We start from the raw sequence: 18,181 nt of genomic DNA, 5'->3' as shown, positions 1-18,181 counted from the left end.
TTAAGATTTTGATCAGGAGTATTAAAAAAGTAAAAAAAAAACTCTTTCCTCACCCACCCCCCATCTCCCCTGGTAGGGTGGGTGGCTGTTCATCTCGAGCTCAGGTCCTCTACCAAAGGCCTGGGAGTTGGAGGGTCCTGCGCAGCATCTTAGCTGTTCCTAGGACTGCGCTCTTCTGGACGGAGATGTCTGATGTTTCTCCAGGTATCTGCTGGAGCCACTTCTCCAGTGTGGGGGACACGGTCCCCATTGCTCCTATGACCACGGGTACCACTGTTGCGTTCACCTTCCAGGCTCTCTCCAGCTCTTCCTTGAGCCCTTGGTATTTCTCTAGTTTCTCATGTTCCTTTTTCCTGATATTGCCATCACTGGGGATGGCTACATCCATCACAATGGCTGCCTTCTCCTCTGCTGCTGATCCATGATCATCATGTCCAGTTGGCTGGTTACAACCATCTTATCGATCTGTATTGGGAAGTCCAACAGGATCTTAGTCCTCTCATTTTCCACCACCTTGGGAGGTGTTTCCCATTGAGATCTAGGGGTGTCCAGTCCATATTCTGCACAGATGTTTCAAGATTCAAGATTCAAGAGTTTTGTCATATGCATAGTAAAACAGCAGTTATACTATGCAATGAAATTCTTATTCTGTTCATTCTCCCAAGAAAAGAAAGAAAACACAAGAAAAAGAATAAGAACATAAGAAACATAAATACCAATAAATTAAGCAACAACAACAGAAGAGACATTAATACAAATAAATAATACAAATAAATAAATAACGTGCTATGAGTTTGTGTTGTGTGCGGCATGTGTGAGTGCTTCGTTGAGAAGCCTGATGGCCTGTGGGTAAAAGCTGTTTGCCAGCCTTGTGGTCCTGGACTTCAAAGTCCTGTAGCGTCTGCCTGACGGTAGGAGTGTGAATAATGAGTGTTGTGGATGTGTGCTGTCCTTGATGAGGTTGTGTGTTCTTCGTAGGACTCTAGTTTTATAAATGTCTTGCAGTGAGGGGAGGGCTGCCCCAACAATGTTCTGTGAGGTCTTGATCACCCGCTGGAGTGCCTTCCTATCACATGTTGTACAGTTACCGTACCAAACAGTGATGGAGGCGGTAAGGACACTTTCCATAGTGCATCTGTAGAAGCAACTCAGGATTGTGGTGGACATGCCAAATTTCCTCAGTCTTCTCAGGAAGTACAGTCTCCTTTGGGACTTCTTCATAATTTGTTGGGTGTTGTGAGACCAGGTGAGGTCCTCGCTGATGTGTGTGCCAAGGAACTTGAAGGTTTTCACCCTCTCCACCTCCGTCTCATCAATAAACAGGGGTCTATGCGGCTCCTTTTCCCTTGTTCTTGGGTCGATGATCATCTCTTTAGTCTTATCTGTATTGAGAAGGAGATTGTTATCACGACACCAAGCTATGAGGTCCACCACCTCTCTTCTGTATGATGTTTCAACACCACCAGTGATCAGTCCGATGACTGTAGTGTCATCCGCAAATTTCATGATGCTGGTGTTGTTCTGGGAGGCCACGCAATCGTAGGTGAAGAGCGTGTAGAGGAGCGGACTCAGCACACACCCCTGTGGGGTCCCAGTGCTCACAATTCTTGAGCTGGATGTGCGATTGTGGACTCTGACTGACTGGGGCCTGCCTGTTAGAAAGTCAAACACCCAGTTACAGAGGGAGGGTGACAGGCCAAGTGTGAGGAGCTTATTTGTGAGTTTGTGGGGGCTGACTGTATTAAAAGCAGAGCTATAGTCTATAAATAGCATTCTGACATATGTGTCCTGGCCCTGTAGGTGAGAAAGGGCTGTGTGGATGGCAGTGTTGACTGCATCATCCGTGGACCGGTTCTGGCGATATGCAAACTGTAGAGGGTACACAGTGGCCGGGATGCTCTTTTTGATGTGGGTCATGACTATTCTTTCAAAGCACTTCATAACAGTGGAGGGGAGTTATAGTCATTCAAGCTGGTCACGTTGCTCTTCTTGTGTACGGGCACTATGGTGGTGGACTTAAAGCAGGTCGGTACAGATGCTTGTGCAAGCGACAGGTTAAATATGTCAGCAAGCACATCAGCTAGCTCTGATGAGCAAACCCGAAGTGCACGTCCTGAGATGTTGTCTGGGCCTGCTGCTTTTCGTGGGTTTGTTTTGTTCAGAACCCTGCGCACATCAGCTGATGTCACCATGAGAGGTGAGTCCTGTGTGCTCCCCAAGTCCAGCCACCCTCTCTGCTCATCAGGAGTTTGGGTGTCAAAGCGGGCATAGAACTCGTTCAGCTCATCTGGAAGTGTGGTATGGCTGGACGTGGCTACGCTACTCCGCTGTCGATAGTCTGTGATGTGCTGGAGCCCCGCCCACATGCGCCGAGGGTCTGAGGTGGAATAGTAGCCCTCCAGCTTCTGTCTGTACTGTCTTTTGGCCTCTCGTATGGACCTCCTCAGGTCATATCTGGCCTTTTTGTAGTCCTCAGCAGTGCCCATGACAAATGCAGTGGAACGAGCACGTAGCTTAGCCCTTACATCACAGTTCATCCACTGTTTTTGGTTAGGGTATTTTCTGTAATACTTGGTGGTGGTAACAGTCTCTATGCATGTGCTAATGTAGCCAGTAACAGCAGAAGCATATTCATCCAAATCAACAGTACAATCTTCCCTCCCCGCTGCAGTTTTAAACACATCCCAGTTTGTGCAGCCAAAGCAGTCCTGAAGTACTTGATCAGTTTCTTCATTCCACACTTTAACTGCTGTACTTACAGGGGGAGCTTGTTTAAGAAGTTGTCTGTATGTTGGATAAAGGAATATAGAGATGTGGTCGGCCTTTCCAAAGTGGGGTCTTGGAACAGCCTTCAAAGCACCTTTCATGTTGCTGTAGACTTGGTCCAGGATGTTATTTTCCCTTGTGGGAAAGCTCACATGCTGGTAATATTTGGGGAGGACAGTCCTGAGGTTACAGTGGTTGAAATCGCCAGATATAATGAATACAGCGTCTGGGTGTTTGGTCTCGTGTTTATCAATGATGTCATGCAGGAGGCCTAGTGCATTAGCAGTGTTAGCTCGTGGTGGGATGTAAACAGCAGTTAAATACACAGCGCTAAACTCACGAGGCAAATAAAAAGGTCTGCATTTCACCATCAGCAGCTCAATGTCCTGCGAGCAGTGCTTTTCCATCGTCTGTACGTCTGTGCACCACCGTTTGTTTACGTAAACACAGACGCCGCCACCTCTGTGTTTACCAGACGCTAAAGTCCAATCTCCCCGGTAAGCAGCAAATGTTTCCAACTGGATTGCCGAGTCCGGTATGTCCTCCGTCAGCCAGGTTTCTGTGAAGGTGAGCACACAGCATTCCCTGATCTCACGATGAGCTGTAATCCTTGCTCGTAGTTCGTCCATCTTGTTTTCAAGAGAGCGGACGTTGGCTAGCAGCAGGCTTGGTAGCAGTGGCCTAGTCGCTCTAGCTTTTAGCCTAGCATGGAGGCCGGCCCGCTTGCCTCGTTTACGCCTCGGATGCTTTGCTCGCCGGGTATTGAGCTCACCAGGCCCGCAGGCTGCTGCGTTCTCCCGGTGCAGAAGAAAGGCAAAGTCTGAGAGGCTAAATGAAAGTTCATGGTGAACCCTGCCGATGTTCAAAAGTGTCTCTCTGTTGTAATGTACTGCGTGAGTGTGTTGAATGTCTAAAATGAACAATAAAATAGCAAAAAATAGAAAAAAACGGAGAGTGTCACAGAGACGTCTGCCACGGAGGGCGCCATCTTGCATTAAGATTCTGTACACTATACTGGCTACTTGGTTATGGCGTTCCATGTATTCTTTTCCTGCCAGTATCTTACACCCTGCTATTAGGTGCTGGACTGTTTCAGGGGCCTCTTTCCACAGCCTGCACCTGGGATTCTGCCTGGTGTGGTAGATCTGTGTATATATGTATAGTATATGTATGTGTATATACTGTATATATGTGTGTGTGTATATATATTTATGTTTATATACGTGTGTGTGTGTGTTTATATGTCAACAAGATGGAGCCCTCCGTGGCAGACATCTCTGTTTCACTCTCCCATTTTTTTTCTATTTTTTTGCCATTTTGTTGTTCATCGAGGAAAAGGCTTCTTGAGACGTCATCTGTACTTCTGTGAAGAAGGTGTCGGACGTTTCGCTCCTCATCCGAAGAGCTTCGTCAGCGAACTAATAAGTGCTGGTAGCCTAGGCCTTAAATACAGTAAGAGTGGGCGGAATTGGTGTGCCAACACCCTCCTCCTTGTTCATGTTTGACATTCAACGTGCTGCGTTGCATTGCGGCATAGAGACAACTTTTGAACATCGGCGGGGTTCACCATGAGCTTTCGTTCAGCCTCTCGGACTGGCTTTCTTCTACATCGGGAGGACGCAGCAGCCTGCGGGCCTGGTGAGCTAAATGCCCAGGAGCGTCCGGGGCGGAGGCGAGGCAGGAGGGGCGGCCTGCGTGCTAGGCTAAAGGCTGTAGCGACTGGGCCACCACTACCGAGCCTGCTGCTAGCCAGCGTCCGCTCTCTCGAAGACAGGATGGACGAGCTGAGAGCAAGGATTGCAGCTACGTGAGATCGGAGAGTGCTGTGTGTTTGCGGAGGCCTGGCTGGATGGACATTTGCTGCTTGCCGGGTCTTGTGGACACAGAGCCTTGGGACTGTTCTCCCCGAATGTTACCAGCATGTAGGCTTTCCCACGAGGGCAAATAGCATCCTGTACCAAGTCTACAGCAACATGAAAGGTGCTTTGAAGGCTCTTCCAAGTGCCCATTTTGGAAAAGCTAATGTCTCTTCTGTTGTTGTTGCCTAATTTATTGTTATTAATGTTTTTCTTTATTTCTTTCTGCTGATAGAATGAACAGAACAAGAATTTCATTGCATAGCAGAACTACCTGTTTTACTGTGCATATGACAATAAAACTCTTGAATCCTGAATATGTGTATATATTTCTATATGTGTGTGTATATACATATATGTGTATATATATATATGTGTGTGTGTGTGTGTGTGTGTGTGTGTGTATATATATATATATATATATATATATACAGTCAAACCTGTCTTAGCGGCCACCTTTATAGAACGGCCACCTGCCTATAGCGGCCACTGACAATTTCTTCTCCCCCCCCCATCAAAGTTACATGTTATAGACCCTGTGTATAGCAGTCACCTGTCCAACGCGGCCAGCGGCCACCCATTTTGTTTCCCTTGGTCAATATCTGACCGCATATAGCGGCCAAATTACCAACTCAAGTAGAATCATGCACGAAAAAGTTTGGTTTTTCAATCAATGAAGGCGTCGTGTGTAGACTTTAATTACTGAGTCCTAGCTCAGTCACAATCATTCACAAGATCCACACAAACTGTCAGTTGTTCCACATTAAAAAAAGTCTTCTTTTGAGCTTGCTATTTCCTGGTCAAACATGTAACTTTAAGAGCATTTGCACCAAAACATTACCGCAAAGTAGGCTGGGAACAGGACGTGCTCCCAGCGACGCTACAATAAAAAAAAACATATGCTAGCATGCATGCGGCAGCGGGAGCAAAACTGAGTTGGGTTGTACTTAATTGAAGTATTTTAGAATGTACTCACGTTATTTTTCATCAATCCTCATCCACAAATCCATCAAAGTCCTCATCTTCTGTATTCGACACAAACAAAGCCGTCTTCTTTTCTGTTCGCTACTAGTCTGTTAACTTGTCAGTGTTATTCAGCTCCGAAGCAAAGAAGGAAACTTCTCCTGTTGCTTCTGCCAACTTTATTTATTGAACGCGGCCACCAGACAGCAGCTCAGAGCACACACACATCTCTCAGCATCGTCTCTCCTTCCTGCTTGCCCACAAGGCAAAGGTTAAACAAGCCCCACTACATAGCTGTCCTGGCAATGCCTGTAAGAAATGACACCGTTTATTTCCTGGTGTGCACTTGTCAATACTGTAATGCTGCTTGTTGTGGGGAAGGAGAGACTCACGTCGCCGATGCACTTTAATGGCTTTATTAACAGCGGAGAACACTGCAGGACTTTACATCCACGCCAACATAAACACACTTCCCAACTCTCTCCAAACTCACAGCTAGCACTGAGCCTAGCTCTCCTGCTCGGGATGCCCACCGTCACTTCCCGTCACTTCCTGATGAACTAAAGCTGTAATGACACTCTGCTGTATAAAAAGTAAAATATTAAAAACAAGCGTAAGACATTACTAGCACAGCTTTGTTCTGTGGGTGGTGGATATATTCTATCAGTTATTATTAAGCCTCTAGCTTCCTTTTAGTAAGTAAAAACCTTGGCTATGATTGCACTACATTGTCATGTAGACCTACAAAGTACACTTGGAAGAACAAGAGGTGAATAAATGTATTGCAACTGATGTGAAACTGATGAGGGGTAGGATTAAATAAGCTTTGCTTATTCCTACTCCTTTTTGGACATGCAAAATTGTGAATTGTACTATGTGATGTGCTACTGTTTGACTCATGCATGTTCAGGATTAAAACCATGAACCATGATAATAACAAGCCTAGTAGTGCTGTACAACTTTTATCCGCAGTCCGCAGTGCCATCTACTGGTCAACATTATTATTATTATTATTTTCCCTTTTTTTTCTTTTTTTTCCTCTACTGGTCAACATTCAAACTGGACGCCAACCTGTCTATAGAGGCCACCTGTCTATAGCGGCCACTTTTACAGACTCCCTCTAGTGGCTGCTATAGACAAGTTTGACTGTATATATATATATACAGTATACACACACACACACATATATATATCTTCTTCTTCTTCTCCTTTGGCCTTTTCCCTTCAGGGGTCGCCACAGTGAATCAATTGCCTCCATCTAACCCTGTCTTCTGCATCCTCTTCTCTCACACCAACTACCTTCATGTCCTCTTTCACTACATCCATAAACCTCCTCTTTGGTCTTCCTGGAGGCCTCCTGCCTGGCAGTTCCAAACTCAGCATCCTTCTACCTATATATTCCCTATCTCTCCTCTGGACATGTCCAAACCATCTCAGTCTGGCCTCTCTGACTTCATCTCCAAAACCTCTAACATGTGCTGTCCCTCTGATGTACTCATTCCTGATCCTATCCTTCCTGGTCACTCCCAGAGAGAACCTCAGCATCTTCATCTCTGCTACCTCCAGCTCTGTCTCCTGTCTTTTCCTCATGGACACTGTCTCTAGACCAAACACCACCACAGTTGTGTCCACCTTTCCTTTCATTTGAGCTGAAACTCTTCTATCACACATCACACCTGACACTTTTCTCCACCCGTACCATCCTGCCGGTACACGCTTCTTCACCTCTTTTCCACACTCTCCATTGCTCTGGACTGTTGACCCTAAGTAGTTCAAATCCTCCACCTTCTTGATCTCTTCTCCCTGTAAGCTCACTCTTCCACTTGGGTCCCTCTCATTCACACACATGTACTCTGTCTTACTGCGCTAACCTTCATTCCTCTCCTTTCCAGGGCAAACCTCCACCTCTCTAGCTTCTCCTCCACCTGTTCCCTGCTCTCACTGCAGATCACAATGTCATCTGCAAACATCATAGTCCATGGAGATTCCTGTCCAACCTCGTCTGTCAGTCTGTCCATCACCATAGCGAACAAGAAGGGGCTCAGAGCTGATCCCTGATGCAGTCCCACCTCCACCTTGAACTCCTGTCACACCTACAGCACACCTCACTACTGTCTTCCAGTCCTCATACATGTCCTGCACCGCTCTAACATACTTCTCTGCCACTCCAGACTTCCTCATACAATAGCACATTTCCTCTCTGGGCACCCTGTCATAAGCTTTCTCCACATCTACAAAAACACAATGCAGCTCCGTCTGGCCTTCTCTGTACTTCTCTATCAACATCCTCAAAGCAAATACTGCCTCTGTAGTACTCTTTTTTTGGCATGAAACCATACTGCTGCTCACAAATGCTCACTTGTGCCCTTAGTCTAGCTTCAACTACTCTTTCCCATAACTTCATTGTATGGCTCATCAGCTTTATTCCTCTGTAGTTGCCACAGCTCTGCACATCTCCCTTGTTCTTCAAAATGGGCACCAGCACACTTCTCCTCCATTCCTCAGGCATCTTTTCATGATCTAAGATCCTGTTGAACAACCACAACAACCCAGTCAGGAACTCTACTGCCACCTCTTCTAGACACTTCCAAACCTCTACAGGTATATCATCAGGACCGACGGCCTTTCCACTCTTCATCCTCTTCAATGTCCTCCTCACTTCATCCTGACTAATCTTTGCTGCTTCCTGGTCCACAAAAGTCACCTCTTCTAGTCTTTGTTCTCTCTCATTTTCCACGTTCATCAGCTCTTCAAAGTACTCTTTCCATCTTCCCATCACACTACTGGCACTTGTCAATATACTTCCATCCTATCCTTAATCACCCTAACCTGCTGCACGTCTTTCCCATCTCTGTCTCTCTGTCTTGCCAACCTGTATAGATCAGTCTCTCCCTCCTTACTATCCAACCTAGCATACAAGTCATCATAAGCGCCTTGTTTGGCCTTTGCTACCTCTACTTTCACCTTACGCTGCATCTCCCTGTACTCCTGTCTACTCCTCAGTCCTCTCAGTGTCCCACTTCTTCTTAGCTAACCTCTTTCTCTGTATACACTCCTGTACCTCCTCATTCCACCACCAAGTCTCCTTGTCTACTTTCCTTCCAGATGCCACACCAAGTACTCTCCTGCCTGTCTCCCTGATCACATTAGCTGTAGTTGTCCAGTCATCTGGAAGCACCTCCTGACCACTCAGAGCCCGTCTTAACTCCTTCCTAAAAGTCATGCAACACTCTTCCTTTTTCAGCTGCCACCATTTGGTCCTCTGCTCTGTCTTTGTCCTCTTCATCTTCCTCCCCACCAGAGTCATCCTCCACACCATCACCCTATGTTGTTTGGCTACACTATGGCCTACCACTACTTTACAGTCACTGATCTCCTTCAGATGACAGCGTCTACACAAGATGTAGTCTAGCTGTGTGCTCCTACCTCCACTGTTATAGGTCACCCTATGTTCCTGCCTCTTCTGGAAGAAAGTATTCACTATAGCCATTTCCATCCTTTTTGAAAAGTCAACCACCATCTGTCCTTCTGCATTCCTCTCCTGGATACCAAACCTGCTCATGGCCTCCTTATCCCCTCTGTTTCCTGCACCAACATGTCCATTGAAGTCTGCACCAATGACAACTCTCTCTCTTCTAGGTATGCTCTGCATCACTTCATCCAAGTCCAACCAGCATTTCTCCTTCTCCTCCAGCTCACATCCTACCTGTGGAGCATACCCACTAACAGCATTGAACATCACACCTTCCATTTCTAGCTTCAGACTCACCACTCTATCTGACACTCTTTTTACCTCCAAGACATTCCTAACAAACTCCTCCTTCAAGATAACTCCTACTCTGTTTCTCTTCCTATCTACACCATGATAGAACAACTTGAACCCTGCTCCTAAACCTCTAGCCTTGCTACCTTTCCACCTGGTCTCCTGGACACACAGTATGTCTACCTTCCTTCTCTGCATCATGTCAACCTACTCTCTACCTTTTCCTGTCATAGTTCCAACATTCAACGTCCCTACTCTCAGTCCTATACTCTTGGCGTTCCTCTTCTCTCTCTTCCTACGGACACACTTTCCTCCTCTCCTTCTTCGATGTGTGTGTGTGTGTGTGTGTGTGTGTGTGTGTGTGTGTGTATGTTGAAGCTACTGTATGTATATACATACATATATATATATGTATATACTGTATACTGCTCAAAAAAATTAAAGGAACACTTCGAAAACACATCAGATCTAAACTGGGGGAAAAATGATGTTGAATATGTTTCCTGATAATAAGTGGGTGATGTATTAGTAACAAAATGATGCCACATCATTTGATAGAAATGAAAGTGATCACCCTATAGAGGGGGGAAATCAAAGACACCCCAAAAATGAAAGTGAAAAAATGATGCAGCAGACTGGTCCATTTAGCTAAAATGTCATTGTAGCAACTCAAAATGATTCTCAGTAGTTTGTGTGGCCCCCACGTGCTTGTACGCATGCCTGACAACGTGGGGGCATGCTCCTAATGAGACTACGGATGGTGTCCTCCCAGATCTGGACCAGGGCATCACTGAGCTCCTGGACAGTCTGAGGAGCAACCTGGCGGCGCCGGATGGACCTAAACATAATGTCCCAGAGGTGTTCTATTGGGTTTAGGTCAGGTGAACGTAGGGGCCAGTCAATGATATCAATTCCTTCATCCTCCAGGAACTACCTGCATACACTAGCCACATGAGGTCGGGCATTGTCATGGACCAGGAGGAACCCAGGTCCCACTGCACCAGCGTAGGTTCTGACAATGGGTCCAAGGATTTCATCCCGATACCTAATATCAGTCAGGGTGCCGTTATCTAACCTGTAGAGTTCTGTGCGTCCTTCCAGGGATATGCCTCCCCAGACCATCACTGACCCACCACCAAACCGGTCATGCTGAATGATGTTGCAGGCAGCATAACGTTCTCCACGGCATCTCCAGACCCTTTCACGTCTGACGCATGTGCTCAGGTTGAACTTGCTCTCATCAGGGAAGAGCACAGGGCACCAGTGGTGTAGTTGCCAATTCTGGTGGTCTATGGCAAATGCCAATGGAGCTCTACGGTGCTGGGCAGTGAGCACAGGGCCCACTACAGGACGTCGGGCCCTCAGGCCACCCTCATGGAGCCTGTTTCTGATTGTTTGGTCAGAAACATTCACACCAGTGGCCTGCTGGAGGTCATTTTGTAGGGCTCTGGCAGTGCTCATCCTGTTCCTCCTTGCACAAAGGAGCAGATACCGATCCTGCTGAGGGTTGAAGGACCTTCTACGGCCCTGTCCAGCTCTCCTGGAGTAACTACCTGTCTCCTGGAATCTCCTCCATGCGTCCAGGTACCGCAGTGATTCCCTGGTCCAGATCTGGGAGGAGATCCCCCAGGACATCATCCGTAGTCTCATTAGGAGCATGCCCCGACGTTGTCAGGTATGCGTACAAGCACGTGGGGGCCACACAAACTACTGAGAATCATTTTGAGTTGCTACAATGACATTTTAGCTAAATGGACCAGTGTGCTGCATCATTTTTTCACTTTCATTTTTGGGGTGTCTTTGATTTCCCCCCTCTATAGGGTGATCATTTTCATTTCTATCAAATGATGTGGCATCATTTTGTTACTAATACATCACCCACTTATTATCAGGAAACATATTCAACATCATTTTTCCCCCAGTTTAGATCTGATGTGTTTTCCAAGTGTTCCTTCAATTTTTTTAGCAGTATATTATATATACAGTATGTGTGTGTGTGTGTGTGTATATATGTGTGTGTGTGTGTGTGTATATATATATATGTGTGTGTGTATATATATATATATATATATGTGTGTGTGTGTGTATATATATATATATATGTGTGTGTGTGTGTATATATATATATGTATGTGTATATATATATACATACATGTATGTATATATATATATATATATATATATATGTATATATGTGTGTGTGTGTGTATTTATGTATGTATATGTATATATGTACATGTATATGTGCATATGTATATATATATATATATATGTGTGTGTGTGTGTGTATATATATACACACACATATTATTAATGATGAACATGTGGTATGAAAGTGTTTGGTTTTTTTTTCCATTTTTGTCACACTTAAATGTTTCAGATCATCAAACAAATTTCAATATTAGTCAATGACAACACAACTGAACACAAAATGCAGTTTTTAAATGAAACCTTTCATTATTAAGGGTGAAAAAATGCAGACCTAAACTTTATAAATGGTTGGGCCCCCCTTAGTAGCAACAACTGCAATCAACTTGCAATGAGTCTCTTCCAGCGCTGGGGAGGAATTTAGCAGAATTGTTGTCATTCAGCCACATTGGAGGCTTTTCCAGCCTGAAGCGCCTTTTTAAGGTCATGCCACAGCATCTCAATAGGATTCAGGTCAGGACTTGGACTAGACCACTCCAAAGTCTTCATCCATTCAGAGGTGGACTTGCTGGTGTGTTTTGGATCATTGTCCTGCTGCAGAACCCAAGTTGCTTTCAGCTTGAGGTCACACACATTCTCCTTCAGCACAATTCATGCTTCCATTCATCACAGCAAGTCTTCCAGGTCCTGAAGCAGCAAGACAGCCCCAGACCATCACACTACCACCAAGGACGTTATTCACATGGGGCACTAAAGTGTAGTGTTCTGTTGTTTTAGAAGGTCACGGCTTACCACGGTATCAAAAAAATGCACTTTCCTTCACCATTTCTATCGTCGGATTCTCTGCTGCACCCAAGTGAGTGAGACAGGAAAAGCTGCCCCTCACTGGTCTGTGTGTTTGTGTGGGGAAGGGGCCAGGCACTGAGTGACTGAATCTCTGCACAGCAAAAAAAAAAAAAAAGACGTGAATTTATCGGTTACATAATCGCTGATGTTGATTAATTGGCGATACGTCATCATCTTTGAGCTCTATGAATAATATTTGACGTGTCTGAGCTAAAGTGCGTTTGTGTTGTTCAACATCTCGCAGATGTCCAGCAGCCCCCCCACATAAAAGAGGAAACGGAGGAACTCTGGATCGCTCAGAAGGGAGAGTGTCCTTTCGGGCCAGAGGAGGCCGATCTCACCAAGTCACCGCCGGCCGCTGCCTGTGTAAAGACCGAAGACCCTGAAGATGTACCACAAGCGGACCACCTCTTAGCGCCGCTGTCAGATAGCGACGACACGGCGTTGCGCTCTCCTGAGGCTGAAGACTGGGGCAAGACCCAAGAACTTTTGAGCAGCGACACAGACTGTGAAGGTGGTACGAGGACTCGCACTGACAACAAAAGCTCTGAATGCGCTGAAAGGGAGACAGGTAAAGAACGTTTTGCCTGTCCGGTTTGTGCTAAAAGCTTCTATAAAAAGAGCGCTTTCACTCGACACATGAGAACCCACACAGGCGAAAAACCCTTTAGATGCTCAGTCTGTGACAAAAGATTCTCCCAAAAGGTAAATATGGATGCACACATGAGGATGCACACAGGGGAAAAACCCTTTCGGTGCTCAGTTTGTGATAAAAGATTCTGTCACAACAAAAGCATGGTATCACACATGAGGACGCACACAGGAGAAAAACCTTTTAATTGCTCATTTTGCGGGAAAAGCTTTTCTTACCGATACAGTTTAACCCAGCACATGCGGAAACACACGGGAGAAAAACCCTACACATGCTCAGTTTGTGGGAAAAGCTATTTCCAAAAGAAAAGTTTGACAACACACTTGCTGACACACGACGGAGAATGAAAGTTTTCTTGGGGATCTAATACTTACTTCCCTACTTCGAATACATATTCATTTATAACCTTTTATTTCATGTTGGTTTTTTTTTATTCTGTCTCTGTTACAATAAATCTAACCAAACAATTCTGGACTGTTTATATCTTTGTAAGTGGATAAAGACGCAAAATGAACAGGGCATCTAATACTGAGCTGTCAAACGTGTGTGTGCCACACGGGTGGGAATCAGGCGGCGGAACGTAAAGGATGTGGCAGCACTCGACACGTGTTCCCTTGGACCCTCGCCTGCAACCTTTTTGTCACCTACCGACAATCGCCCACGGTGATTGTGAAGACTCAAAGAGATCAAACCGTAGGCAAAGTTGAGTTAAACGACTCGAGCACAGAACGGATGGCGGACAAGACTGTAAGTAGAGCCACCACATGAGTGAAACAAACTAGCTAACAATTCCATTTGTGTTTTATGTGATTTTTCTTTGACCTGTGAGTGGATGTGATACAGATTAGTTTGACGTGATGCGTCGTTACTGTGATCACTGCTCCTGCAAATGCGAGTTATCGGCAACGTTCAGTAGGAGCGTCACGAGACGAGATGATACACGAGATTGGTTCTACGAGACAAGGCCTGATTTTACCGCTACTTTACAGAAAAGTACAATGAAAAAATATATATGACAATATATTGGAAGCTACAAATATAATCTCTACTACGTTACACTCATCTGCTTCCACCCACCGAGACAAAGACTGTATGACTGACAAAAGGGCTCACTCCGTTCATGCCGTTGTTCTGTGGAATAGTCGCGCCAAGGTGCTGAAACCAATGCACAGAAGAGGCTGCTTTTTCACTGCAGGAACTAAGAACTTTACCCTAGAACCAGGAACTTGACCATGGATTAGAAACTTCAGTCTGGAACCAGGAGCTATACCCTGGATCTCAGAACTTTACCCAGGAACTAGGAACTTTACCCTGGAACCAGAAAGTTGACCCTGGATCAGGAACTTTAACCTGGAACCAGGAACTTTGGCCTGTAACTAAGAACGTTACTCTGGATCAGGAACTTTGCACTGGAACCAGGAGCTTTACCCAAGAACGAGGAACTTTACTATGCAACCACAAAATTGACCCTGGAACCAGGAACTAAGAACTTTGCCCGGGAACAAGGAACTTAACTCCGAAACCAGGAACTTTACCCTGGATCTGGAACTTTTACTCTGGATCAGGAACTTTATCCTGGAACCACGAGCTATACCCTGGAATTAAGAAGTTTCCCTGAGAACTAGGAACTTTATTCTGGAAGCAGAAAGTTGACCCTGGATCAGGAACTTTATCCTGGAACCAGGAACTTTGGCCTGGAAGTAAGAACTTTACCCGGGAACATGGTACTTTATTCAGAGACCAGGAGCTTTACCCTGGATCACAAACTTTACTCTGGATCAGGAACTTTATCCTGCAACCAGCAGCTTTACCCTGGAACTAAGGACTTTCCCCGAGAACAAGGAACTGTACTCTGGACCCAGAAGGTAGACCCCGGATCAGGAACTTTATCCTGGAACCAGCAACCTCTCCCTGAAAGTAAGAAATTTACCCGGAAACAAGGAACTTTACTCTGAAACCAATGCACAGACTCTCTTCCTGCCTGTTTGGAAGCGGGAGACGAGGAATGTATTGAGGCTAGCGAAGTTACAGAGTTCATTTTCAGTTATTGTGTGATGAATTAATTACACAAGTTACACAAGTTGGCCGATCATGTGACTGTTTGGTGTCGATTGGCGGTGGGAAGGCCGGCTCTTTGGAGTCGGCTGCCTTCAAATGGGCGGTTCTTACGGCTTTCCCAAATGGCATTTCGTTCAGTAGCACTCCCGAGTCCTCGATATTTGACCAGAATGTCGACGTATCAACAATTTTCCTTACACCTGTCTGTAATTCTGCATTGTAGACGCGTACGAGGAAGCAGCGAGGTCCACGGACAGGTACCTGATGGAGACTGATGCAGAGCCCCCAAACAAAAGACTGAAAAGGTTTCATATTGCTTTTATGTTCTGTCCATAGAAGCTTATCCATTTGTTGATAGTTCCGCATTTAGCCTACGCTTTTATTCAAAGGGACTTATATTTCTCACTTGTTAATGGCGTCAGCTGGGAATCAAACCCGCAATTTCTGTACCACAGTCATGCTCGCAAGGTTTTTTTTAAACTGCTGTTGCATTTGTTGTTTTTTGTTTTTAGAGCAAATCCAATTTATGCTGAAGACGAATTTGACCAGGACAATGTCCCATGCCAGCCCCCATACAAACATCCACCTCCACCCAGAGTTTTATTACGTGTGTGTAAGTAAGTATCTGCATAAAGTAGTCCAATTCAGCACAATGGCTTGTAATCACTCTGTAATCTCCAATAGCACCTTTAAGAGAGGATCTCACGGAGATGCCTGCTCCCCCCTTCCAGGGGTTATCACATGAAGGTATGTTTTGAAAGCAGACATTTCATGTACGGTAACATTCAATTCCTACATCATTTTTGTCCTCCTTTTATGGTTATCATGGATGCACAAGACACTGCCAGGCGGGCTCTTAAAGGCAAGTGTAATGGTTGCACTTTGAGATTATCATCTGTGAAAGCCTTCCACCAAAGGAGTGCAGTGCAGTGACTGATTTGAATCAGTGGCCGCACCATATTCTAAAAATATAATTAAAAAAGAAAATACAAGCACCACAGGTGAACCCGACTTGCATTTGACCCCCACACGACAACGAAGTTTGTCCTTTGCCTCCCTCTTGGCCAGACAGGCAATTCTGTTAAGGTGGAAGGATGCTGCTCCGCCCACCCACGCTCAGTGGCTGAGAGATGTCATGTCCTGTCTAAATTTGGAGAAAATTCATTACTCAGTTTGTAATGCCAAAGAAAAATTCCAAAATGTCTGGGGACCTTTCTTAGTATATTTCCACAACTTTAAATTTACCTGAGCTCCCCAATAGCTTTCCCTCTCTGGCCTATTTGCTGTCATCTGTTGTTTAACTCACTTGTGCATTTGCTTTGGTTGTTTTGCATTTGGTTGTCCAACCAAACTCGGACTTCTGTCTCTTGGACTTCTGTGTGTGGCTTACTTTGTGGATGTTTTTTGTGTTGGGGTTTTTTGTTTGTTATTTTGCTGTTTTTGTTTTTGTTTTCTCACTCTCTCGTTCTCTGCCTAAACTACCAGAAAACATTGTGTGTATTTGTTTTTTTACTTTGTCAAAATTTAATCAAAATATTTCTGATTAAAAAAAAAAAGAAAATACAATACAAAACAAAACACAACAACAACAGAAATGGAAAATTCAGCAGTGGTTTTACTAGAATCAAGTCAGAGTTTTTAACTTTTTTTTTTAATTTTGCCCATTATCCACATATTTCTTTCCCTTCTCTGTGCGTTCTAAAAAGAGAAAACGAGTTAGCACGAGCCAGCGATGTGGTCCTGATGGCCTCATCGGGCTGTGACCTGCAGCGTTTACTGGGACGGTTTGCATCTGAGTGTGAAGCTTCTGGGATGAGGCTCGGCACCTCCAAATCTCAGGCCATGGTTCTCAGTCGGAAAAGGTGGGATTGCTTCTTACGGGTTGGGAATGAGGTCCTGCCCCAGGTGGGGGAGTTTAAGTATCTCGGGGTCTTGTTCATGAGTGAGGGAAGGTTGGAGCGTGAGGTCGATAGGCGGATCGGCACAGCGTCTGCAGTAATGCGGTCGCTGTACCGGACCGTCGTGGTGAAGAGAGAGCTGAGCCGGAAGGCAAAACTCTCAATTTACCGTTCGATCTATGTTCCCACCCTCACCTATGGTCACGAGCTTTGGGTCGTGACCGAAAGAATGAGATCGCGGATACAAGCGGCTGAAATGAGTTTCCTCCGTAGGGTGGCTGGACTCACCCTAAGAGACAGGGTGAGGAGCTCAGTCATCCGGGAGGAGCTCAAAGTAGAGCTCACATCGTGTCACATCGAGAGGAGCCAGTTGAGGTGGCTCGGGAACCTAGTCCGGATGCCTCCCGGACGCCTCCCTGGTGAGGTGTTCTGGGCATGCCCAGCCGGGAGAATACTTAGGACACGCTGGAGGGATTATGTCTCCCAGCTGGCCTGGGAACACCTTGGTGTCCTCCTGGTGGAGCTGGAGGAGGTGGCCGGGAACCAGGAAGTCTGGGCTTCCCTACTGAGATAGCTGCTCCCGCGACCCGGACCCGGATAAGCGTAGGAAAATGGAATGGAATGGAACACACAACAGAGCACCGAGAGATCTCTCTAATACACCACAAGGACGCAGAACACAATGCGTGTTCATCCGCTGCAAATCTTTTTTTAAAAACATGCAAAATTGCACTTAAAAAAAACTTGCGAGTCGGTGAAGGGGGGGGAACAACAGAGAAGAAAGTGAATGTATGAAGAGAAAAATGTTGTCATCGAATGAGGGTAAAAAAAAGTTGAAGTTTTGTTAAGAAATTTGAAATATTTGGAACATTTTACGAGGACAAATAAAGTCATTTTAGTAGCACAGAGTTGAAATATTAAAATAAAAAAAATGTAAAGAAGAAATGTCAAACACACGAAACAAAAGAAAAAAACTGGTAATTTCTGGAACATACTTATTTATAGAAATATTATGCAAATAAAGTCATAATTACCAGAAAGAAAAGAACGTAAAGTTGAAATTGTTGGAAAATGGGGGGAAATAAACAGCAAAAAAGGAACAAAAACAGCTGGAATTTTTTTGAGAATAAAGTCTTCATCGAATGAGGGAAAAAAAGTTGCAATTCATATCAGAATAAACTCAACATGATGAGGAAAAAGGACGTAATTTTAGTATCATTTCACTTTCATC

The 18,181-nt window shown here is 45.2% G+C and overlaps 1 protein-coding gene across 13 annotated transcripts in view; it reads left to right on the top strand.

The window, feature by feature from the left end:
* Positions 1-18,181, top strand: part of LOC129179559 (zinc finger protein 135-like) — a 33,867-nt gene that overhangs the window by 8,606 nt on the left and 7,080 nt on the right. For 2 of the 13 annotated variants that reach the window (XM_054772947.1, XM_054772949.1), the window contains exons 3-7: positions 77-267; positions 12,587-12,913; positions 15,276-15,357; positions 15,565-15,665; positions 15,737-15,799. In XM_054772947.1, coding sequence (XP_054628922.1) covers positions 77-267; positions 12,587-12,913; positions 15,276-15,357; positions 15,565-15,665; positions 15,737-15,799 — 764 coding nt within the window. Of the gene's footprint in view, positions 1-76; positions 3,389-12,586; positions 13,508-15,275; positions 15,358-15,564; positions 15,670-15,736; positions 15,800-15,890; positions 17,550-18,181 lie in introns of those variants that run through there. The other 11 variants (XM_054772954.1, XM_054772953.1, XR_008569995.1 and 8 more) reach the window with 9 other exon arrangements.

This window comes from Dunckerocampus dactyliophorus, chromosome 4 (genome assembly GCF_027744805.1).
Source record: "Dunckerocampus dactyliophorus isolate RoL2022-P2 chromosome 4, RoL_Ddac_1.1, whole genome shotgun sequence".
NCBI lineage: Eukaryota > Metazoa > Chordata > Actinopteri > Syngnathiformes > Syngnathidae > Dunckerocampus > Dunckerocampus dactyliophorus.
The sequence above is the reverse complement of the archived record's forward strand: the minus strand, read 5'-3'. Positions and strand labels throughout refer to the sequence as shown.